Raw genomic sequence first — 26,355 nt, 5'->3', positions numbered from 1 at the left:
TAACACATTTTAATATTTACGTATCTCAGCCAATCGCCAGTCAGGACACATTCACAAAGTCAGTGGCACCCCCCGCGCCCAAGTCGAAGTCACGTCGTAACATTGCTGGTTTACGAGCATGTTCGGCAGCGCACAATCATAGAGTACTTACAAGCAGACACGGTGTGTGGAAAGAAAAGAGTATAGAGTTTTGTGTATTGTACAGGATTGCTTATTATTTTTAGTGGTCTGTTTATTTCAATTCTTAACTACGCCCATCTTAACTACCGAACCAGAGCTTAAAAGGGCTGGCTGAACAGGTATTAAGGTACGCAACATTTTATCTCTGACCAATTAGTCTGAATGATAAAACAAAAACTCATGAACTTTCAAAGTCCAGGGCTTTTATTTTTTAAGAGTACGTTGACAGCCTTATTTACCGTCAGATACTTTTTGGTGCTGGTCAAAATCACCAGTTAATGGCAAATCCAGTAAGCATTGTCACCTTCTAGCAGAACTTGTTTTCAAATTCTTTGCATTATCATTTTGGTTATCTGGGAGTCATTTTAAGTGGCCCTCCATGTCATTTTTAGTGGCCCTTTATGTCATTTTAGTGGCCCCCCATGTCATTTTTATTGGCCCTCCATGTCATTTTATGTGGCCCTCCATTTTATTTTATGTAGCCCTCCATGTCATTTTTAGTGGCCCTCCATGTCATTTTTTGTGGCCCTTTATGTCATTTTAGTGGCCCTCCATGTTATTTTTAGTGGCCCTCCATGTTATTTTATGTAGCCCTCCATGTCATTTTTAGTGACCCTCCATGTCCTTTTATTGGCCCTCCATGTCATTTTATGTGGCCCTCCATGTTATTTTATGTAGCCCTCCATGTAATTTTTAGTGGCCCTCCATGTCATTTTAATTGGCCCTCCATGTCATTTCTAGTGGCCCTCCATGTCATTTTATTTGGCCCTCCATGACATTTTTAGTGGCCCTTTATGTCATTTTAGTGGCCCCCCATGTCATTTTTATTGGCCCTCCATGTCATTTTATGTGGCCCTCCATTTTATTTTATGTAGCCCTCCATGTCATTTTTAGTGGCCCTCCATGTCATTTTTATTGGCCCTCCATGTCATTTTTAGTGGCCCTCCATGTCATTTTTAGTGGCCCTCCATGTTATTTTATGTAGCCCTCCATGTCATTTTTAGTGACCCTCCATGTCATTTTTATTGGCCCTCCATGTCATTTTATGTGGCCCTCCATGTTATTTTATGTAGCCCTCCATGTAATTTTTAGTGGCCCTCCATGTCATTTTAAGTGTTCCTCCATGTCATTTTTAGTGGCCCTCCATGTCATTTTATGCAGCCCTCCATGTCATTTTTAGTGGCCCTTTATGTCATTTTAGTGGCCGTCCATGTCATTTTTAGTGGCCCTCCATGTTATTTTATGTAGCCCTCCATGTCCTTTTTAGTGACCCTCCATGTCATTTTTATTGGCCCTCCATGTCATTTTATGTGGCCCTTTATGTCATTTTAGTGGCCCTTTATGTCATTTTAGTGGCCCTCCATGTCATTTTTATTGGCCCTCCATTTCATTTTACGTGGCCCTCCATGTTATTTTATGTAGCCCTCCATGTAATTTTTAGTGGCCCTCCATGTCATTTTAAGTGGCCCTCCATGTCATTTTTAGTGGCCCTCCATGTCATTTTATGTAGCCCTCCATGTCATTTTTAGTGGCCCTTTATGTCATTTTAGTGGCCCTCCATGTCATTTTAGGTGGCCCTTTATGTCATTTTAGTGGCCCTCCATGTCATTTTTAGTGACCCTCCGTGTCATTTTTATTGGCCCTCCATTTCATTTTACGTGGCCCTCCATGTTATTTTATGTAGCCCTCCATGTAATTTTTAGTGGCCCTCCATGTCATTTTAAGTGGCCCTCCATGTCATTTTTAGTGGCCCTCCATGTCATTTTATGTAATCCTCCATGTCATTTTTAGTGGCCCTTTATGTCATTTTAGTGGCCCTCCATGTCATTTTATGTGGCCCTCCATGTCATTTCATGTGGCCTGCGAAAGATTGGAACTAATATAATGTAATGCATTTGTTTATTTTTAATTTAGACAGAAACATGTAATGCATGAAATTGAATATTTTGTACATTTTTTTATTATCTGATCAGGCAACAAGAAGTTCCACGCATTTTTGGGTTATCAAAAAAGATTACTAAAAAATCCAAAATCTGCAAGTCACCTTGACTTAATATCTCACAGCAAGTTATCCATCCATCCATCCATCCATTTTCTACCGCTTATTCCCTTTGGGGTCGCTAGTGCGTATGTGAGCAGGTTATCCATATGTTACTAAATCATACACAATTTAAAAACACTTGCTTATGCAAATTGTGTAATCAGGTTATTCGTCGATAGATCACAGTTACAAATGGCCCTCTAAGGGCAGCCAAGTTTGTGATGTGGCCCTCAATAAAAACAAGTTTGACACCTCTGATACAAGATTAAACCAAATAATAACTTAGCATTTAACAATGTTTGCTATGATGGATCCTATTTACCACATGTTGAAAGTGTCGCATCAGGAGACATGTTTGACTTGACGGACAGGAGTGATCTTGAAGTCAACTCAGTAAAATGCGGCTGTGCAGGGATAGCCGTTGAAAGCGAGGGGGTTACAGAGCAGAGAGATCTTAGTGGCTGTGCAGTACAGTCGGCCTAAGATCCCAGACGTTTTCTCTTTCACTTGGGGGTGTGTTGCCGCCTTCCACAGGTCGTGGAGATCCTCCGTGTGGCCGTGGGAGGTCATCATCCGGTCGTAGATGCACAGGTGGCGGGGAGCCTTGCCCTCCCCTGAGAAGTAAACGTGGGCCTGTGGGGACACACCCACAGCCATGGCGCAGATGCCCATGAACACGTCGTCTATGTAGAGCGAGGCGTTCAGCGTCAGCGTGGCCTGGTAGATCTTGCCGGCCACGTCGCCGGACATCACATAGCCCCCTCCTGCTGTGTAGTCGGGGTAAGACCACCATTGGTACATCTCAAAAGGCACGTAGTACTTACTGTTCTTACTACGGATGGGCGGAGCTCCCCAGTGCACCCGGCCCACCCAAAAGCCGGTGGCGCCCGCCGTGCTCTTGTCCCGCAGGTACCCCACAAGGTTTGGCATGTGGATGAAGACGTCGTCGTCGCTGATCATTAGGAAGCGAGCGTGAGCGCAGCAGCGGTGCATCCAGTGGAACTGCATGATCAGCTTAAGGGTCAGATTGTGGAAGGAGTCCATGAAATCCTGTTGGATCAAATCGGCATGGCGGCTGTTCTCTTGGACGAGGTGCCTTTGAACAGGGGTCGCGTCCACGGCAGGGGCTCCTAAGGCGAACACCACCTTCACAGTCACTCCCAGCGTGCGCTGGATGTAGGTCTCGCTGCCCCAAGTGGACCTGATGGCGTCACGCCTGGCCCGGTTCCCAGGAGACGTTTTGACAAAGACCAGCAGGAGGACGTCCTTCCCGGCGCATTTGTCCGGGTGGTCCAGCAGGCTGCGGAAGTTGCTGAAGCTCCGGGCCTGTTCCCGGGTGATGGTGAGGCTCTTGTTGACGTCCCTGAAGCGGTCGACCAGGAAGCGGCATGAATAGGACTTGAAGTGGTTGAACACGCTTTTGTCCCAACACACCATGGTCAGAGACAGAACCAGGCAGGTAACTATCAGACGGACGCACTGGCACTTGTGGAGCTGGCGGAATTTCCAAAACATCCTGGAAATCTATCAGCGGGGGGTTAAACAGCCGGAGGAAAAGGGCCGAAGGTTCGAAGAGTTACTGGGGCCCCTCAGTGCAGCACTGAGCGGGTCTCCCATCCTCCACGGTGATGGGAGTCACAGGGTCTGCTGAGAAACATGCTCCAACACCGCAGAATCACTCACACACCCTCCAAGTCACTTAGCACACCGTCGTTCATCTTCATCTGAGGAAGGAAGAAGAGCACATTCACTGAGGTGACAAACACTTGTTAGTTTCAGTGTCACTTTCACTGTGCTTCTATCGCCCCTGTGCCTGAGACCTTAAAAGGCAAGATTTCAGGTTCCGATCTCAAGACTGAGGGAGCTGCGCCTTGCTTGACATTCAGGAGTTACTTTGCGATAAATCAAACTGCACGTACCTCACTCACCCGCATGTAGCAGTCAAAGTACAGTGTGTGTGGTTGGAGCTCACGGGGTGGGCTGCCGGAGGGGGCGTGGTCCGCTATCTGAATTCAAACGCTGACATGGCAAGGGACACAATACGAGGTGGGTTTACCTTGTGAAAGGACTGAGAACTGTGGAAAGCGTGGCCGGCACAATGCAGGATGAGAATAGCTGCTTCTGTTGGGGAGGGTGTGTGTGTGTGTGTGTGTGTGTGTGTGTGTGTGTGTGTGTGTGTGTGTGTGTGTGTGTGTGTGTGTGTGTGTGTGTGTGTGTGTGTGTGTGTGTGCGTGCTTGTATTTCTCCCCTTCTTGAGACATCAACAAAGGAAAGTACCTTCCGTATGAGGACCGGTGAACAAGTTAGGACCAAAATCACGGTCCCAATACGGAAAACCATTGCATCGAACAGAGGGCCAAATAATAGAGTCCGTGAACATTGCTCCAAAGTGAGGGTTCTGTGTTGATTTAATGTGCGTACAAAAGTAAACATTGACAGTTGCAAAGAAAGCAATATATGATAAAACAAAACGGCAGCTAAGGAAGGACTTCCCTATTCATCCCCGAAAAAACCCACCAGGTGAACAGATGATTTTGTGACTTCCAGTGACCATAGGATGAAAAAATACACTATGTTACTAAGACTATAGTGGCCATTAACAGTCAGCTTTTACAGCTGGGTTGCCCAAAGTACAGCACAGGGGCCGTCTGTGATCCGTTTGTCATCGCCTTAAGAACAAAAACAAAAAATAGAGATTTCATTTGATCTCATTTGGTGAAATTATCAAAATTAGGGGGGTCCCAAAAAGGAGGGATTTTTCAAGTTGACTTTGTGTCGGCTTTAAAAGTGCTCCCCCTCTGGTCAACATATGAAATAACAAATACGACAGCTGTTAAGAACAAAAACAAAAAATAGAGATTTCATATGATCTCATTTGGTGAAATCTATCAAAATTAGGGGTGGTGTCAAAAAGGAGAGATTTTTCAAGTTAACTTTGTGTCGGCTTTAAAAGTGCTCCCCCTCTGGTCAACATATGAAATAACAAATATGACAGCTGGTAAGAACAAAGACAAAAAATAGAGATTTCATTTGATCTCATTTGGTGAAATCCATCAAAATTAGGGTGGTGTCAAAAAGGAGGGATTTTTCAAGTAGACTTTGTGTCGGCTTTAAAAGTGCTACCCCTCTGGTCAACATATGAAATAACAAATATGGCAGCTGTTAAGAACAGAAACAAAAAATAGAGATTTCATTTGATCTCATTTGGTGAAATCTATCAAAATTAGGGGTGGTGTCAAAAAGGAGGGATTTTTCAAGTTGATTTTGTGTCTGCTTTAAAAGTGCTCCCCCTCTGGTCAACATATGAAAAAACAAATATGACAGCTGTTAAGAACAAAAACAAAAAATAGAGATCTCATTTGATCTCATTTGGTGAAATCTATCAAAATTAGGGTGGTGTCAAAAAGGAGGGATTTTTCAAGTTGACTTTGTGTCGGCTTTAAAAGTGCTCCCCCTCTGGTCAACATATGAAAAAACAACAATGACAGCTGTTAAGAGCAAAAACAAAAAATAGATTTCATTTGATCTCATTCGGTGAAATCTATCAAAATTAGGGCGGTGTACAAAAGGAGGGATTTTTCAAGTTGACTTTGTGTCGGCTTTAAAAGTGCTCCCCCTCTGGTCAACATATGAAATAACAAATATGACAGCTGGTAAGAACAAAGACAAAAAATAGAGATTTCATTTGATCTCATTTGGTGAAATCTATCAAAATTAGGGGTGGTGTCAAAAAGGAGGGATTTTTCAAGTTGATTTTGTGTCTGCTTTAAAAGTGCTCCCCCTCTGGTCAACATATGAAAAAACAAATATGACAGCTGTTAAGAACAAAAACAAAAAATAGAGATCTCATTTGATCTCATTTGGTGAAATCTATCAAAATTAGGGTGGTGTCAAAAAGGAGGGATTTTTCAAGTTGACTTTGTGTCGGCTTTAAAAGTGCTCCCCCTCTGGTCAACATATGAAAAAACAACAATGACAGCTGTTAAGAGCAAAAACAAAAAATAGATTTCATTTGATCTCATTCGGTGAAATCTATCAAAATTAGGGCGGTGTACAAAAGGAGGGATTTTTCAAGTTGACTTTGTGTCGGCTTTAAAAGTGCTCCCCCTCTGGTCAACATATGAAATAACAAGTGTGTGTAAAAGTTTGAAGTGCTCCCCCTCTGGCCAACATATTTAATAATAAGTGTTTGTAAAAAATTGGAATGCTCCCCATTTGGCCAAAATGGATTTAAAAAATTTAGTTAAATATGTATATCAGGGGTAGGGAAACTATGGCTCGCGAGCCAGATGTGGCTCTTTTGATGACTGCATCTGGCTCTCGGATAAATTTGAGCTGACATTGCTTAACACAAGTGTAATTAATAATTCCACTTGTCATTACAGTGTTAAAAATCATGTTCAAAATATAAAACATTCTCATGCATTTTTAATCCATCCATTTGTTTTCTACCACACCTGTTTAAGAAGTTGCGTTAATGGTAAGAAGTTATTTATTTATTATTGGTTAGTGTGGGCTTGCCCTCCTGGGGGTTCTTCAGACAATATTGTTTTATTTTTCAATAAGTCTCTCAGTTGCTTTCCAGCAAATTGTATTTTTGTCTTTCGTTCTCGCTGGCGCTCTGGCTCCAGTTCCAACCCCGTCTCTCCTCCTGGCTGCTGCTAATAACAGAGCGACAGGTGATTAGATAAAAAAAGGCCCAGGTGGGCATCTACACACCTGTCGCTGATTTCGAGGCCAGTCCTGGCACACCCCAGTTTGCTGCAGGCCTGCAGGCCACGCCCCCCTCCACAGTTATCTTCAGAACAACAATGTTATTACAAAGAATGAGAGACCTATTATACTCTAGAAATGTTGGTCTTACTTAAAAATGCACGTGTTTTGTTGTGTTCAGTGTTAAAAAAATATTATATGGCTATAAAATATTTGTCTTTTTGGCTCTCTCAGCCAAAAAGGTTCCCGACCCCTGATGTATTAAAGACATACTATAATAACTTGAAGTAAATAATAAAGAGTAAAACCAATTACAAACAAAAATGTACTAAAAAAAACATTTACTTAATTGCTTACCTTTTTTATATTTGCATAGTATGTATATGTTATTATTGTTGTAAATACAAATCTTTATATGTCTAGAAAGGGTTGGTCCTAAAGAGGTAGGCAATTTTGTGGAGGTCTCAAAAAGGTAACAAATACAAAAATGTGTGTGTGTTTGTGTGTGTGTGTGTGTTGGGGGGGATCATGATGGGCCTCAGGGGCTGGGACTCCCACCGCCCCCTAAGAGCTTTTTAAACCTCATCATCACTGAATGCATGCTGCCTAATGGGGTCCCTCGCCCATCCCTGTCTTGTACCACTCACCTTACCAACTAAGTGAGCTCTCTAGTCGCGTTTCCCTTCCCCAAGTCTGTCCAAGACAAGAAGGATGCATTTCCATTTTTATTTAAAGGGGAACATTATCACAATTTCAAAAGGGTTAAAAACAATAAAAATCAGTTCCCAGTGGCTTGTTGTATTTTTGGAAGTTTTTTTCAAAATTTTACCGGTCCCGGAATATCCCTAAATAAAGCTTTAAAGTGCCTTATTTTCGCTGTCTTCGAAACCACTATCCATTTCCCTGTGACGTCATACAGTGCTGCCAATACAAACATGGTGGTTACCACAGCAAGATATAGCGACATTAGCTCGGATTCAGACTCGGATTTCAGCGGCTTAAGCGATTCAACTGATTATGCATGTATTGAAACAGATGGTCGGAGTATGGAGGCAGATAGCGAAAACGAAATTGAAGCTATTGAGCGAATAGCTATTGACGCTATTCATAGCCATAGCATGGCCGAATAGCTGCGTTAGCATCGCCGGTAAAATGTGCGGACCAAACGATCAGGACTTTCGCATCTTGTGACACTGGAGCAACTTAAATCCTTCGATTGGTAAGTGTTTTTTTTCGAATTAAATGTGGGTGGAAGGAAACGTAATATAATTGCAAATGCATCTGCAGGTTATCCACACATCTCTGTGCCATGTCTGCTTTAGCACCGCCGGTAAATAGCATGTTAGCATCGATTAGCGTAGCATGTTAGCATCGATTAGCTGGCAGTCAACATCATCAAAACTCACCTTTGTGATTGCTGTGACTTTATCGTTACAAATGCATCTGCAGGTTATCCATACATCTCTGTGCCATGTCTGCTTTAGCACCGCCGGTAAATAGCATGTTAGCGTCGATTAGCGTAGCATGTTAGCATCGATTAGCTGGCAGTCACGCCGCGACCAAATATGTCTGATTAGCAAATAAGTCAACATCAACAAAACTCACCTTTGTGATTTCGTTGAATTTATCGTTGCAAATGCATCTGCAGGTTATCCATACATCTCTGTGCCATGTCTGTCTTAGCATCGCCGGTCAAATGTGAAGACACTTTGGTACATTCAATGGGGGTCTGGCGGCAGACACTTTCGCATCTTCGGGCCAGTGGTGCAACTTGAATCCCTCCCTGTTAGTGTTGTTACACAATCCGACAACACAGCGACGAGGCATGATGTCTCCAAGGTTCCAAAAAATAGTCGAAAAAACGGAAAATAACAGAGCTGAGACCCAATGTTTACAATGTGTTGAAAATGAAAATGGCGGCTGTATTACCTCGGCGACGTCACATTCTGACGTCATCGCCTCCAGACCGATAAACAGAAAGGCGTTTAATTCGCCAAAATTCGCCCATTTAGAGTTCGGAAATCGGTTAAAATAATATATGGTCTTTTTTCTGCACCATCAAGGTATATATTGACGCTTGCATAGGTCTGGTGATAATGTTCCCCTTTAAGCGAGTCTAGAGAGAACACAGTTTCTTTTAATTTTTCCTCTCAACTCCATGTTTTCACTGGTCAGTCGTTGCATCTCAATCCGCATCACTTCTATGGAATGTTTCTCACCCTCAATGGTGTTTGTTGGACATCCATCCATCCGTCATCTTCCGCTTATCCGAGGTCGGGTCGCGGGGGCAGCAGCCTAAGCAGGGAAGCCCAGACTTCCCTCTCCCCAGCCACTTCGTCCAGCTCTTCCCGGGGGATCCCGAGGCGTTCCCAGGCCAACCGGGAGACATAGTCTTCCCAACGTGTCCTGGGTCTTCCCCGTGGCCTCCTAAACACCTCCCTAGGGAGGCGTTTAGGTGGCATCCTGACCAGATGCCCGAACCACCTCATTTGGCTCTTCTCGATGTGAAGGAGCAGCGGCTTTACTTTGAGTTCCTCCCAGATGGCAGAGCTTCTCACCCTATCTCTAAGGGAGAGCCCTGCCACCCGGCGGAGGAAACTCATTTCGGCCGCTTGTACCCGTGATCTTATCCTTTCGGTCATGACCCAAAGCTCATGACCATAGGTGAGGATGGGAACGTAGATCGACCGGTAAATTGAGAGCTTTGCCTTCCGGCTCAGCTCCTTCTTCACCACAACGGATCCATACAACGTCCGCATTACTGAAGACGCCGCACCGATCCGCCTGTCAATCTCACGATCCACTCTTCCCCCACTCGTAAACAAGACTCCTAGGTACTTGAACTCCTCCACTTGGGGCAGGGTATCCTCCCCAACCCGGAGATGGCACTCCACCCTTTTCCGGGCGAGAACCATGGACTCTGACTTGGAAGTGCTGATTCTCATTCCGGTCGCTTCACACTAGGCTGCGAACCGATCCAGTGAGAACTGAAGATCCCGGCCAGATGAAGCCATCAGGACCACGTCATCTGCAAAAAGCAGAGACCTAATCCCGCGGCCACCAAACCGGAACCCCTCAACGCCTTGACTGCACCTAGAAATTCTGTCCATAAAAGTTATGAACAGAATCGGTGACAAAGGACAGCCTTGGCGGAGTCCAACCCTCGCTGGAAACGTGTCCGACTTACTGCCAGCAATGCGGACCAAGCTCTGACACTGATCATACAGGGAGCGGACTGCCACAATAAGACATTCCGATACCCCATACTCTCTGAGCACTCCCCACAGGACTTCCCGAGGGACACGGTCGAATGCCTTCTCCAAGTCCACAAAGCACATGTAGACTGGTTGGGCAAACTCCCATGCACCCTCAAGAACCCTGCCAAGAGTATAGAGCTGGTCCAAAGTTCCACGACCGGGACGAAAACCACACTGTTCCTCCTGGATCCGAGGTTCGACTATCCGGCGTAGCCTCCTCTCCAGTACACCTTGTTTGTTGGACAGTTGGTGTTAATGTCATCATTGTCATTACTAGTCATTCTCTAGCTCCATTGGTTCTTTATCGTTAAGGGCACTCGCACCTCTCTGCAACTCCAGGAGACCTTCTGCTGCCTTAGAGTGTGTATATTTTTCGTGCCTGCCTTTTCCTCGTTGATATCTCTTTTTAGATGATTGTGGATCAACAGGTTGCGAGTTGGGTACTTCTGGTCCCATTTTTTAAGAATGGCGCCCATTCCGGGTTGGTAAAATCGTATAGAACTGCCCGTTTTCCTAAAATGAATAAACAACAATTGTATTAGGCTGATGTGGTAATATTATTATTAATACAGATTTCCAATCATTAATCACATAGACAGCCTTTTAGGGATTTTCTTGTCGTTTATATATAGGGATATGGAAGTTCTCGGGCAGGGGTAGGGAACCTATGGCTCTAGAGCCAGATGTGGCTCTTTTGATGACTACGTATGGCTCTCAAATAATTATATTTATATAGCGCTTTTCTCTAGTGACTCAAAGCGCTTTACAAAGTGACACCCAATATCTAAGTTACATTTAAACCAGTGTGGGTGGCACTGGGGGCAGGTGGGTAAAGTGTCTTGCCCAAGGACACAACGGCAGTGACTAGGATGGCGGAAGCGGGAATCGAACCTGGAACCCTCAGGTTGCTAGCACGGCCGCTCTACCAACCGAGCAATACTCTTCCATATCAGTAGGTGGCAGTCGGTAGCTAATTGCTTTGTAGATGTGGGAAACAGCGGGAGGCAGAGTGCAGGTAAAAATGTGTCTAATGCTTAAACCAGGGGTAGGGAACCTATGGCTCTAGACATAAATCTTAGCTGACATTGCTTAACAGGATAATTAATGAATAATTCCGCTGGTAATCACAGTTTCAAAAATAACGTTCAAATTATAAAACATTCTCGCACCTGTTCAAAATGCCGCATTAATGGTAAGAAGTATTATATGTATTATTGGTTAACTTTTATATTAACAATGTTGTTAAAAAGAACGAGAGACTTATTATACTCTACAAATGTTGGTCATACTTAAAAATGCACAAATTTAGTTGTATTTAGTGTTGAAAAATGTCATATGGCTCTTACGGAAATACATTGGGAAATATTTGGCTTTCATGGCGCTCTCAGCCAAAAAGGTTCCCGACCCCTGTTTTAGGGTATCTTGATTTAATTCAGTCAAATTTTAATAAAATCATCCAAAAATAAGCGGTGATTGCCTATATTATATATAGAAGGTTATATTTGGGCAACAACAACGTCAGACGTCGAGCGTTATCAAGCACAGAGGCACAGTAGTTCCTCCTAGGTTTTAATATCTATTCTAACCATAACACATTTTTATCATCGATACAGAGAGCAACATAATTCAAAGTACCTGTTACAAAATGATCAGAGCAAATTTTATAATGTCGTTTTGCTGGATCAGGGGTAAATCCCACTCGATTGATTCTAGCTAGCCACAGGTTGCGCCTTTCTGTCGACAGTCGCTCGGTTTCTTTTCCCTGTTTTACTATGACCTTGGGGATATCGTAGTACTTTGTTGTTCTTTGTCCTGAATTTGGTGCGGTTTACACAGACCCAAACGACACATGTGTGACCCATTCTCACAAAAATAACAACGGAGGCGTCCTTGGTTACGAGTGTTTGTTTTGACACACAAGATGGCGGACAAGGGAATTGTGGGACGGGTGTGTGTCAGGCTTGGACTTGGTGTTGGTTTGTTTTCCCGAGGTGCAAAGCGAATGGAGTGGAAACGGCGTGAAGGTAAAGACATCTTTATTTTAACACTAATAAACTAAAAACAGGAACAAACAAAAAGCGCTGACAATGGAGGTACAAAACTTGGGCTATGAAACAAAAGACTAGCACAAAGGCTATAAACTATAAACATGAAACAAAAATCAATCAATCAATCAATGTTTATTTATATAGCCCCAAATCACAAATGTCTCAAAGGACTGCACAAATCATTTCGACTACAACATCCTCGGAAGAACCCACAAAAGGGCAAGGAAAACTCACACCCAGTGGGCAGGGAGAATTCACATCCAGTGGGACGCCAGTGACAATGCTGACTATGAGAAACCTTGGAGAGGACCTCAGATGTGGGCAACCCCCCTCGCCCCCCTCTAGGGGACCGAAAGCAATGGATGCCGAGCGGGTCTAACATGATACTGTGAAAGTTCAATCCATAGTGGCTCCAACACAGTCGCGAGAGTTCAGTTCAAGCGGATCCAAGACAGCAGCGAGAGTCCCGTCCACAGGAGACCATCTCAAGCGGAGGCGGATCAGCAGCGTAGAGATGTCCCCAACCGATACAGGCGAGCGGTCCATCCTGGGTCTCGACTCTGGACAGCCAGTACTTCATCCATGGTCATCGGACCGGACCCCCTCCACAAGGGAGGGGGGGACATAGGAGAAAGAAAAGAAGCGGCAGATCAACTGGTCTAAAAAGGAGCTCTATTTAAAGGCTAGAGTATACAGATGAGTTTTAAGGTGAGACTTAAATGCTTCTACTGAGGTAGCATCTCGAACTGTTACCGGGAGGGCATTCCAGAGTACTGGAGCCCGAACGGAAAACGCTCTATAGCCCGCAGACTTTTTTTGGGCTCTAGGAATCACTAATAAGCCGGAGTCTTTTGAACGCAGATTTCTTGCCGGGACATATGGTACAATACAATCGGCAAGATAGGCTGGAGCTAGACCGTGTAGTATTTTATACGTAATTAGTAAAACCTTAAAGTCACATCTTAAGTGCACAGGAAGCCAGTGCAGGTGAGCCAGTACAGGCGTAATGTGATCAAACTTTCTTGTTCTTGTCAAAAGTCTAGCAGCCGCATTTTGTACCAACTGTAATCTTTTAATGCTAGACATGGGGAGACCCGAAAATAATACGTTACAGTAATCGAGACGAGGCGTAACAAACGCATGGATAATGATCTCGGCGTCTTTAGTGGACAAAATGGAGCGAATTTTAGCGATATTACGGAGATGAAAGAAGGCCGTTTTAGTAACGCTTTTAATGTGGGACTCAAAGGAGAGAGTAGGGTCGAAGATAATACCCAGATTTTTTACCGAGTCACCTTGTTTTATTATTTGGTTGTCAAATGTCTTGACAAAAACTCTTGCACAGTTGCATGAATAACAAAAACTTACGTGGACAAAATGGACAGCATTGCAAGGCATGAAGCAGATAATCGAGGGTGTGAATGAGGTGGGAACTAATGCGTTGGCATGGAGACAAACAAAACCAGGAAGTGAAAAACGTGACTGAATGTCCAAAAACTAAACATAGCATGACCAAAACCAAAACATAACTTACAGGCGTGACAGTGTGATGTCATGGGAAACCCATCTATTGGACTCTTAAACAGAAAATAACAAAAAAACATGATTCAGACCATGTTTTTTAGATTTATATTATTATTAAATGTAATATTGCCTGTCAAAAACTGATTCAACATATTAGTAAAGTGAATTGAAGTGAATTGTATTTATATAGCGCTTTTTCTCTAGTGACTCAAAGCGCTTTACATAGTGAAACCCAATATCTAAACTACATTTAAACCAGTGTGGGTGGCACTGGGCGCAGGTGGGTGAAGTCTCTTGCCCAAGGACAAAACGGCAGTGACTAGGATGGCAGATGCGGGAATCAAACCTGCAACCCTCAAGTTGCTGGCACGGCCACTCTACCAACCAAGCTAAACCGCCTCAAAACTAAAATATTAATATTGACACATCTAATCCCTGCATAATGTATTACAACACCCTTATGAGCATGACATACAAATCAAAATCTAGTACCTACTGTACTGTTTACTTGATGAAATACCTTTTTTAGAGCTAAAGTCTACCCAAACGACCACTTTGCTGCTGCCAAAAACTGACTCCAAGTAATATTTTGCAATCAATACATCTTAACTCTGCATATTTTACTAGAATACCCTTCATGAGACGGACAAGATTCAACTGTTTATGGTGTCGGTCTGAAATATAAAATACATTATGTTGGCAGGACAACGTGTTGACTTCTGCACAAACACTCGCTTTTTGGATAAATAAAAATGTTGTTGCAGTTCTTGGAGGTTTCAAGTGTTGTGATCCATAATAATAAAAAAAGCCATAGGCAAGAGAAGATCGGAGTCTAACTTTTTATTTTATCATTTTGGCTTAAGGGCTACACGGAGGAAAATATATTCCTTAGTGCAGGGGCTCTCAAATGGGGGTACCTGAAGGTATGCCAAGGGGTACGTAAGATTTCTTAAAAAATATTTCAAAAATAGCAACAATTCAAAAATCCTTTATAAATATATTTATTGAATAATACTTCAACAATATATGAATGTAAGTTCATAAACTGTGAAAAAAAAATGCAACTATGCAATATTCAGTGTTGACAGCAAGATTTTTTTTGTGGACATGTTCCATAAATATTGATAACAGTGTTAGCTTTCACTGTTATGCTGATGACACCCAACTGTACATGCCCCTAAAGCTGACCAACACGCCGGATTGTAGTCAGCTAGAGGCGTGTCTTAATGAAATTAAACAATGGATGTCCGCTAATTTTTTGCAACTTAACGCCAAAAAAACGGAAATGTTGATTATCGGTCCTGCTAGACACCGACCTCTATTTAATAATACAACTTTAACATTTGACAACCAAATAATTAAAAAAGGTGACTCAGTAAAAAATCTGGGTATTATCTTCGACTCAACTCTCTCCTTTGAGTCACACATTAAAAGCGTTACTAAAACGGCCTTCTTTCATCTCCGTAATATTGCTAAAATTCGCTCCATTTTGTCCACTAACGACGCTGAGATAATTATCCATGCGTTTGTTACGCCTCTTCTCGATTACTGTAACGTATTATTTTCGGGTCTCCCCATGTCTGGCATTAAAAGATTACAGTTGGTACAAAATGCGGCTGCTAGACTTTTGACAAGAAGAAGAAAGTTTGATCGTATTACGCCTGTACTGGCTCACCTGCACTGGCTTCCTGTGCACTTAAGATGTGACTTTAAGGTTTTACTACTTACGTTTAAAATACTACACAGTCTAGCTCCAGCCTATCTTGCCGATTGTATTGTACCATATGTCCCGGCAAGAAATCTGCGTTCCAAAGACTCCGGCTTATTAGTGATTTCTAAAGCCCAAAAAAAGTCTGCGGGCTATAGAGCGTTTTCCGTTCGGACTCCAGTACTCTGGAATGCCCTCCCGGTAACAGTTCGAGATGCTACCTCAGTAGAAGCATTTAAGTCTCACCTTAAAACTCATTTGTATACTCTAGCCTTTAAATAGACCTCCTTCTTACCAGTTGATCTGCCGTTTCTTTTCTTTTTCTCCTATGTCCCCCCCTCCCTTGTGGAGGGGGTCCGGTCCGATGACCATGGATGAAATACTTGCTGTCCAGAGTCGGGACCCAGGATGGACCGCCCGCCTGTGTATCGGTTGGGGACATCTCTATGCTGCTGATCCGACTCCGCTTGGGATGGTTTCCTGTGGACGGGACTTGGATCCGCTCTGAACTGAACCTTCGCGGCTGTGTTGGATCCACTATGGATTGAACTTTCACGGTATCATGTTAGACCCGCTCAACATCCATTGCTTTCGGTCCCCTAGAGGTCCTGTCCAAGGTTTCTCACAGTCATCATTGTCACTGGCGTCCCACTGGGTGTGAGTTTTCCTTGCCCTTATGTGGGTTCTTCCGAGGATGTTGTGGTCGTAGTGATTTGTACAGTCCTTTGAGACATTTGTGATTTAGGGCTATATAAATAAACATTGATTGATTGATTGATGTTAAAGATTTATTTTTTTGTGAATAAACGTTTAGAATTTATTCACAAAAATCTCTATTACAATCCCCAAAGAGGGCACTTTAAGTTGATGATTACTTCTATGTGTAGAAATCTTTATTTATAACTGAACCACTTGTTTATTTTTCAACAAGTTTTTAGTTATTTTCTTATATTTTTTTACAAATAGTTCAAGAAAGACTACTACAAATGAGCAATATTTTGTTATACAATTCAATAAATCAGAAACTGATGACATAGTGCTGTATTTTACTTCTTTATTTCTTTTTTTCAACCAAAAAGGCTTTTCTCTAATTAGGGGGTACTTGAATTAAAAAAATGTTCATCACTGAAAAAAGGTTGAGAACCACTGCCTTAGTGGGTCGGACTGGTAAAATCCTGGCATGGTTGTTTTCTCTGTTTGAAATAGACCAAACACAATACAAATAATTGTTGTTTTTCTTACACAAATACAGACCTTGGCAAATTAAGGCACAGGGGCCACATGCGGCCTGTTACGCTTTTCAATCTGGCCCGCCGGACATTGCCAAATATTTTTTATAGATCTTTAAGATGAAAAGTGTAGCTGCTATTATGATGTGTAGTGATGTTTTTGAACTATACAACATATTTCAATGGTTGGAATATGCGCTTCTGCATGATATTTTAGTGACTAGTGTTGTCCTGATACCAATATTATTTAGATAATTTTCGGTACTTTTCGATACTTTTTTTTAAATACATGGGACTAGAAAAAATTGCAGTATTGGCTTTATTTTAACAAGTGTGCCATGTTGTTCCAGACCACAGCAAATTTTACCATGTTGTTCCAGACCACAGCAAACGTTACCCAGCTTGCAAAGATTGTAATAAATCCATTAGAAGAAGACAGACTGTCCTTTCCTTTAACTTGGGCACACACATCCATACCTTTGGCAGTATTAAGTCAGTAATTTCCGGAGGTTATCTAACCCTCTGAGACACTAACTTAATGTGTTGCCTTCATTATAACACTTACATAAGGCTTTTAACTTGTTGTGGCTCCAGACAGATTTGTTTTTGTATTTTTGGTCCAATATGGGTCTCTCTGTTACGGCGCACGCGCAGTCTGCGTCTCCCTCCTCTGCGGGAGCACCCGGAGAATCTGCAGACAGCACAGCCACGCAAATACAAGCCTGCAGGCGTTCAGACAATCTGCACACCTGGGACTGATGAAGGCGAGCTGAATAAAAGACCAGTGGACCCAAAGATCGGCGCGAGAACTTAGTTTTCAATTGGTGTACCCAGTGTTTTCCTTCCATTGCCCTGGATCTCGACTGCCTCCCTCGTTCCTCGACTCCTCGCTCACCCCTGGATTCTGACGCATCTCTCTCGCTCCGGATAACCTGCCTGCCCCCTGGACTTCCTTGTATCTCGTTCAACACTTTGGTAACACACACTTCAGTTAAATTCTACACATAGTCTTACACCATACACACTCTTGGATTTTGTCACACTTCATTTCCTTGGTTTAATAGTTAGAATTGTTTATTATTCTTATTATATATACATGTATATACTGACTATATATTAATACATTATTGTACATCACATCCTCTGGTGTCTGTTTGCCGTCACCTCCCCTTAGTGTAGACACAACACTTTCAACATGTTGGGTTGCCGACCCCTGGCTTAAGCGGTTCATCTACACTTCATCCAATGCAATTTGGTTTTCGTAAGTATCACTCTCAGAAACAGCTACCTGTTACTTTCTTGAGAATGTAAAAAACGCTTTTACATCAGGGTGGTTATGTAGGTATTGTCTTTTTGGATTTTTAAAACATGGTTTTGATACAATACATCATGGATTGCTTCTTTCTAAATGAATTAACTTCAACTTCTCCAGTAGTGCCCTCTGCTGGATGATATTATATCATGCAGATAGTCAGAGGTGGGTAGTAACGCGCTACATTTACTCCGTTACATCTACTTGAGTAACTTTTGGGATAAATTGTACTTCTAAGAGTAGTTTTTATGCAACATACTTTTACTTTTACTTGAGTATATTTATAAAGACGAAACGCTACTTTTACTCCGCTCCATTTATCTACAATCAGCTCGTTACTCGCTACTTTTTTTTTAATCGATCTGTTAATGCACGTTTTGTTTGTTTTGATTTTGTCAGACACGCATTCAAAGTAGGAACCACACATGCCTGCGTTTCACCAATCAAATGCAGTCACTGGTGACGTTGGACCAATCAAACAAAACCAGGCGGTCACGTGACCGTCACACGTCGAATCCGACCTAAAAAAGTTGAAAAACTTATGGGGTTGTTACCATTTAGTGGTCAATTGTGCAGAATATGTACTGTACTGTGCAATCTACTAATAAAAGTTTCAATCAATCAATCAAAAGTGTAAAGGAAAAAAGACACTTTTTATTTCAACCGTACTTCCCGTCAAAAGCCTAAAGACTGATCGCACAGTTCCTGTCTTCACAATAAAAGCGCCGCTCCATCGCGCCTGCGCTAACAAAATAAGAGTCTCCGAAAGCCAGCGCAAACAAGCTAGCAAGCTATGGAGTTTGTCACCAATGTATTTCTTGTAAAGTGCATAAAAACGAATATGGAAGCTGGACAAATAAGATGCCAAAAACCAACGACTTTCATGTGGTATAAGACAGAAAGGAGGAACTTTTTTTCTCCTCCATTTGAAAACGTGGACGTTATCAGCACTATACTCTCTGATTCCAATCAATGCAAGTCATCAGAATCAGGTAATACACCAACTTATATTCTTGTCTTCATGAAAGATAGGAATCTATATGTTAAACATGCATGTATATTCATTAAAACACCTTTAACATTTCAACAAAAACGGCAAAATAAAAAACTATAATTATATACTGTATATATATATATATATATATGATATGTGTGTGTATGTATATATGAGGTAGATCACCTCGACTTGGTCATTTATTAAGTAATTGATTAACGTTGAAAAACTTATTGGGGTGTTACCATTTAGTGGTCAATTGTAGGGAATATGTACTGTACTGTGCAATCTACTAATACAAGTTTCAATCAATCAATGCTACTGAGGTTATGGTGCCGTTAAGTTATTGTGGCTCAATTTGCCTTATTTTTTTTATTTTAATGTATTATTATTTAATATATATTATTGTTGTAGTTGCTTAAGAGATATTCCTGGCTCTGAATTTGCTCATTGCTATTTTTATGTTTTTGTGCATTATTTGTTGCCGTAATCATTAAACAAACAGGTTACTCATCAGTTACTCAGTACTTGAGTAGTTTTTTCCACAACATACTTTTTACTTTTACTCAAGTAAATATTTGGATGACTACTCCTTACTTTTACTTGAGTAATAAATCTCTAAAGTAACAGTACTCTTACTTGAGTACAATTTCTGGCTACTCTACCCACCTCTGTATACACACATATATATATATATATATATATATATATATATATATATATATATATATATATATATAAATCTCCTGATGATTGAGGGAACCCCTCATGAAACAGTTCTGTAGAGATGAAGTAGTCTTGTGATTTTTCCCACACCTACATATTGCGCTCTACCACGGTATCGAGCACTATTCTCTGGATAATCCAATCAAGACATATATATATATATATATATATATATATATATATATATATACACACATATATATATTGGGGCTGCAACTAACGATTAATTTGATAATCGATTAATCTGTGGATTATTACTTCGATTAATCGATTAATAATCGGATAAAAGAGACAAACTACATTTCTAACATTTCCAATACTTTATTTAAAAAAACTGCATACTGGCACCATGTCCTTTCGACTTGCCAAATAAAACAAGGCAAGTGTTACAAAAATGTTTTTGTTTTTTTTATAAAGTGCACCATTGTCCTGCACAATAGCAATAATTTTGCTTAGGGGAATTTCAAACCTGGCTACTACCACCTCTAGTGGCATGGTGGGAAGGGAGATTGACTTCATATTCGAGTCTCCAATGTAGTGGCATGTATTGCCAAGGTAGGCTACACTTGTCCAAACATCAGTAGTGAGAGCAATTTAACTCTGGGTGGGATTTCTGTCGGTCTACACTGCATGGAATGTCTGCTAGTACTTCCTCTCCATTAGTTTTGGTAAAATGAGAGAGAAAGAATTCCTTGATTACATTTGTCATTCACAGCCTAATAAGACCCAGGACAGCTGAGTGGTTAACACTGTTGACCATCAAGCAAGGGTAACTGGGTTCAAATCTCAGTAAGTACTCAGTGTTTCTTTTTCAGTAGTGAGACAGGTGCTCAATTAAATATGTCATTGGGGCCCGAAATCTTCCTCTAAGAATACCAAGGATAGCTGAGTGGTTACAGTGGGTAGCTCTCAATCAAAGAGTGCAAGGATCAAATCCCTGCCAGGTTCACCGGTAACTATGAAAACGCCAGCAGCAAGTGTAAATGTTTTATATTATATCTCACTGAGACAGGTTCGCGATTAAATATGTCATTGGGGCCCCGAAATCTTGTCTAAAGAAGACCAGGGATAGCTGAATGGTTAAAGCTCCTAACTCCCAATCAAAGGGCACTGGGTTCAAATCCCAGGCAAGTTGATTGGTAACTAGGAAACCTATTGTTTTGTATCACGGTTTACTGAGACAGGTTATCAATTGAATATGTCATTGGGGCCCGAAATCTGTCGTTAAGAAGACCAAGAATAGCTGAATGGTTGAACAGCTAGCTCCCAATCAAAGGGTCCTGGGTTCAATCCCAGTCAGGTCGATTGGCTTGCCAAGCCGAAGAGAGGGAACGCTGCAAAATGTGGGGGTGCATCACCTCCCCCACACAAAGTAAAGCTAATATTATTCATATGTGAATAATGCTGTGTAATAGACTGTATTAATGTTATTCACATGTGAATAATTCTGTATAATACACTGTATTTATTAATTCACATGTGAATACTGCTTTATAATAGACTGTATTTATATCATTCACATGTGAATAATGCTGTATAATAGACTGTATTATTATTATTCACATACAAAACATGCTCAATAATAGACTGTATCAATTTTTATTCATATGTCAATAATGCTGTAAATAAACTGTATTTATATTATTCACAGGTGAATAATTATGCTGTATAATAGACTGTATATATTATTCACATCTGAATAATGCTGTATAATAGACTGTATTTATATTATTCACATGTGAATAATGATGTATATTTGACTGTATTAATGTTATTCACGTGTGAATAATGCTGTATAATAGACTGTGTTAATATTATTATCATGTGAATAACGCTCCTATATATTAACGCTCCTATCCTGTATAAATATTATTCACATGAATAACGCTCCTATATATTAAGGCTCCTATCCTGTATTATTATTATTCACATGTGAATAATGATATATAATAGACTGTATTTATATTATTCACAGGTGAATAATGCTGTATAATAGACTGTATTAATATTATTCACATGTGAATAATGCTCCTATAATTGACTGTATTAATATTATTCACATGTGAATAATGCTATATAATAGCTATTGTTTTGTATCATAGTTTACTGAGACAGCTTATCAATTGAATATGTCATTGGGGCCCGAAATCTGTCCTTAAGAAGACCAAGAATAGCTGAATGGTTAGACAGCTACCTCCCAATCAAAGGGTCCTGGGTTCAATCCCAGTCAGGTCGATCGGCTTGCCAAGCCAAAGAGAGGGAACGCCGGAAAATGTGGGGGTGCATCACCTCCCCCACACAAAGTAAAGCTAAGTGGTAGCTGGTTAACTAACCTATAGTTAAAAAGTATGGGTAAAAATAATAACAAATAGTCCAAAAGTCTAAGGGTAACCTCGGGGGTTAGCTCCTCCTGTGTGCTGAGGCTAAAGTTGGTAAGTGTACCATCGGTAATTGATGGGTGGGAATAGGAACATGAATAATTAATCAGTGTGAGTGTTGACCAATCAGCTCTCCTCGGTCTGACCAACAAATAGTCAATTAGTTAACAACAAAAAAAAGTACCAATAAGTACAACAAATTGGAATAATTGAAGAGAGAAAAAATTTCAATTGGATAATGAAAAAGAAAAAAAAAGATTGGATGAATAAAAAGAAGGATGGATAATATTAAAAACACTGTTAAGAAAAGTTAATTGCATATCATTTATTAAAATAATGCTTTATCTTTTTTTAATCATCCAATTATTCATCATTTATATTTTTTATTATTCAATTGGATTCGTCCACCCATTTATTTTTCTTTTGTTTTTCATTATCAAATTAGAAGTTTTTCTCTCTTCAATCATTCCAATTTGTTGTATTTATTGTTATTAACTAATTGACTATTTGTTGGTCAGACCGAGGAGAGCTGATTGGTCAACACTCACAATGATTAATTATTCATGTTCCTATTCCCACCCATCCCAGCCAGGAATTACCGATGGTACACTTACCAACTTTAGCCTCAGGAGGCGCTAACCCCCGAGGTTACCCTTAGACTTTTGGACTATTTGTCATTATTTTTACCCATACTTTTTAACTATAGGTTAGTTAACCAGCTACCACTTAGCTTTACTTTGTGTGGGGGAGGTGATGCACCCCCACATTTTCCGGCGTTCCCTCTCTTTGGCTTGGCAAGCCGATCGACCTGACCGGGATTGAACCCAGGACCCTTTGATTGGGAGCTAGCTGTTTAACCATTCAGCTATTCTTGGTTTTAAGGACAGATTTCGGGCCCCAATGACATATTCAATTGATAACCTGTCTCAGTAAACTATGATACAAAACAAAAGCTTTCCTAGTTACCGATCAGCTTGCCTGGGATTTGAACCCAGCGTCCTTTGATTGAGAGTTAGGAGCTTTAACCATTCAGCTATCCCTGGTCTTCTTTAGACAAGATTTCAGGCCCCAATGACATATTTAATCGCGAACCTGTCTCAGTGAGCTATAATATAAAACATTTACTCTTGCTGCCGGAGTTTTCATAGTTACCAGTGAACCTGGCAGGGATTTGATCCTTGCACTCTTAGATTGGGAGTTAGCTGCTTTACCATTCAGCTATCCTTGGATGTCTTAAGGATAGATTTCGGGCCCCAATGACATATTTATTTGCGAATCTGTCTCAGTAAACAATTAGATAAAATATTTATTCTTGCCGCTGGAGCTTTCATAGTTACCAGTGGACCTGGGTAGGATTTGAACCCAGACCCCTGTGATTTGTAGATAGCTGCTTGAACTACTCAGCTACCCTTGTACTTCATACGGACAAATTTCGGGCCCCAATGACATATTTAATTGCGAACCTGTCTTGGTAATCTATGATATAAAATACAACCTCATCCGGCTGGAGCTTTCATAGTTATGGATGGTCATGACTGGGATTTGTACCCTGTACCCTTTGATTGGGAGGTAGCTGCTTCCACTACTTAGCTATCCTTGGCCCACTGAAAGTGAGATTTCAGGCCCCAATAACATATTTAATTGCGAACCGTTCACGGTAAACTATGATATAAAACTGTGACTGGAGATTTCCAAGTTACGGATGGATGGACCTGACCGATGAACTCCCTTCCCTTTGATTGGAAGATATCTGCTTTAATCACTCGGCTTGAGAACCGCTTACACTAAACAAAAATGATAGTGAAACAAACCACTTACTCTTTACCAGAGGTGGGTAGTAACGCGCTACATTTACTCCGTTACATTTACTTGAGTAACTTTTGGGATAAATTGTACTTCTACGAGTAGTTTTTATGCAACATACTTTTACTTTTACTTGAGTATATTTATAGAGCAGAAACACTACTTTTACTGCGTTCCATTTATCTACATTCAGCTCGTTACTCGCTACTTTTTTTAATGGATCTATTAATGTTTGTTTTGGTTAATGACAGAGCTTCAAAGTAGAATCTACGCATGCCTGCGTTTCACCAATCACATGCAGGCAGAGGTGACGTTGGACCAATCAAACAGAGCCAGGCGGTCACATGACCCAACTTAAACAAGTTGAAAAACGTATTGGGGTGTTACCATTTAGTGGTCAATTGTACGGAATATGTACTGTATTTATTGTGCAATCTAATTATAAAAGTTTAAATCAATCAATCAATCAATCAAAAGTGTAAAGGAAAAAAGACACTTTTTATTTAAACGGTACTTCCCGTCAAAAGCCTAAAGACTGATCGCACAGTTCCTGTCTTCACAATAAAAGAGACGCTCCATCGCCCCTGCGTTAACAAAATAAGAGTCTCCGAAAGCCAGCGCAAACAAGCGAGCAAGCCACGGAGTTTGCCGCCAATGTATTTCTTGTAAAGTGTATAAAAACGAATATGGAAGCTGGACAAATAAGATGCCAAAAACCATCGACTTTCATGTGGTATTAGACAGAAGAGAGGAACTTTTTTTCTCCACCATTTGAAAACGTGGACGTCTGATTCCAATCAATGCAAGTCATCAGAATCAGGTAATACACCAACTTATATTCTTCATGAAAGATTGGAATCTATATGTTAAACATGCATGTATATTCATTAAAACACCTTCAATATGTCAACAAAAACGGCAAAATAAATACATATAAATTATATACTGTATATATAAATGTATGTATATATATATACATATATATATATAATATGTGTGTGTGTATGTATATATGAGGTAGATCACCTCGACTTGGTCATTTATTAAGTAATTGATAAACGTTGAAAAACTTATTGGGGTGTTACCATTTAGTGGTCAATTGTACGGAATATGTACTGTACTGTGCAATCTACTAATACAAGTTTCAATCAATCAATCAAATCAATGAATGCCTACTGAAGCTATGGTGCTGTTAAGTTATTGTGGCTCAATGTGCCATTTTTTTTAATGTTGTTTTAATGTACTATTATTTAATATATATTATTGTTGTAGATGCTTAAGAGATATTCCCGGCTCTGAATTTGCTCATTGCTATTTTTATGTTTTTGTGCATTATTTGTTGCCGTAATCAGGTTACTCATCAGTTACTCAGTAATTGAGTAGTTTTTTCACAACATACTTTTTACTTTCACTCAAGTAAATATTTGGGTGACTACTCCTTACTTTTACTTGAGTAATACATCTCTAAAGTAACAGTACTCTTACTTGAGTACAATTTCTGGCTACTCTACCCACCTCTGCAGATAGTCAACAAGCTGGAAACATGGGAAATTCAGTCCTCTTTGTCAAAGTTTGTTGTTGTCGAACCCCAAGATGCAGAGATGGAGGCAGGCATTGGATAAGAAAACATGGTTTAATTTAAAATACTACAACTAGAACAAACAAAGGGTACAAAAAAAAAGCACGCACGTGAGCGGATAACAAACTAAGGGAGCTAGCACTGGAGCTAGAAAACAAAAAGGGGCCTAGCGTGGAAGCTAGCCGGTAGCAAACAGAAAAACTGGAAACAGCTAATGGCTAACAAGAACAGCTTACCGCTACGACGACAAGGACAAAATGTAGTAGCTGTAACGATGCCAGACACGACAGGTAGCAACGACACAAGAGCGAAATGTGGCATGACAATACAATAATCCAGCACTTGTCAGGCTTTCCCCTGACAGTTTGTGTATGTTTTAGTTTTTTCCTCTGCATTTGTCTGTTTCCTCTGTGTTTAGTATCTCCTGTCTTTAGTTCCTGTCTAGTGCTCTTATTTTGTCAGCTTCCTGTCTTGTTCCCTGAGTGCTGTGTTCCTCCTTAGTTGCGGCTGAGTGGCACCTGGCCACACCTGTTGCCAATCAGCCTGCTCCCATTTGTACCTGCCATGTCTTGTGTCAGTTGCTTGATCATTGTATTGTCCTTCGGACTTGTCGTTGCCATATGTTGCTCTTGTCGTGTCTGTGATTCTTTTCAGCTATTACCTGTCGTGCTACATTTTGTCCTGGTCGTCGTAGCGGTAAGCTGTTCTTGTTAGCCATTAGTTATTTCCATTTTTTTCCGTTTGCTATCCACTAGCTTCCTTACTAAAGTTCCTTTTTGTTTTCTAGCTTCCAGTGTTAGCTCCCTTAGTTTGTTATTCCGCCCACGTGCATGCTTGTTGTTTGTTCTTGTTTAGTTTTAATT

At 40.9% G+C, this 26,355-nt stretch overlaps 2 protein-coding genes across 4 annotated transcripts in view; one reads left to right on the top strand and one right to left on the bottom strand.

Annotated features, from left to right (window-relative positions):
• LOC133545573 (zinc finger protein OZF-like) overlaps positions 1-26,355 on the top strand; it is a 538,609-nt gene that overhangs the window by 94,835 nt on the left and 417,419 nt on the right. The window lies entirely within an intron of this gene.
• On the bottom strand, positions 2,112-4,347 carry LOC133545593 (lactosylceramide 1,3-N-acetyl-beta-D-glucosaminyltransferase A-like). Of its 2 annotated transcripts, XM_061891330.1 has the most exons (3): positions 4,141-4,347; positions 3,046-3,945; positions 2,112-2,988 (listed from the first exon to the last, which is right to left on the bottom strand). In XM_061891330.1, exons 2-3 carry the CDS (start codon positions 3,734-3,736, stop codon positions 2,612-2,614), a joined length of 1,068 nt encoding a protein of 355 aa, XP_061747314.1. In that variant the 5' UTR covers positions 3,737-3,945; positions 4,141-4,347; the 3' UTR covers positions 2,112-2,611. The 2 variants fall into 2 exon arrangements, with proteins under 2 accessions (XP_061747314.1, XP_061747313.1); XM_061891329.1 differs by having other exon boundaries at positions 2,114-3,945; positions 4,141-4,344.

This window comes from Nerophis ophidion, linkage group LG28 (genome assembly GCF_033978795.1).
Source record: "Nerophis ophidion isolate RoL-2023_Sa linkage group LG28, RoL_Noph_v1.0, whole genome shotgun sequence".
NCBI classification, from domain to species: domain Eukaryota; kingdom Metazoa; phylum Chordata; class Actinopteri; order Syngnathiformes; family Syngnathidae; genus Nerophis; species Nerophis ophidion.
Note: the sequence above shows the minus strand (reverse complement) of the source record. Positions and strands in the feature narration are given on the sequence as shown.

What these genes read in the sequence shown, in the direction of transcription:
- LOC133545593 (XM_061891329.1), bottom strand. Translation starts at nt 3,736, where the DNA reads ATGTTTTGGAAATTCCGCCAGCTCCACAAGTGCCAGTGCGTCCGTCTG.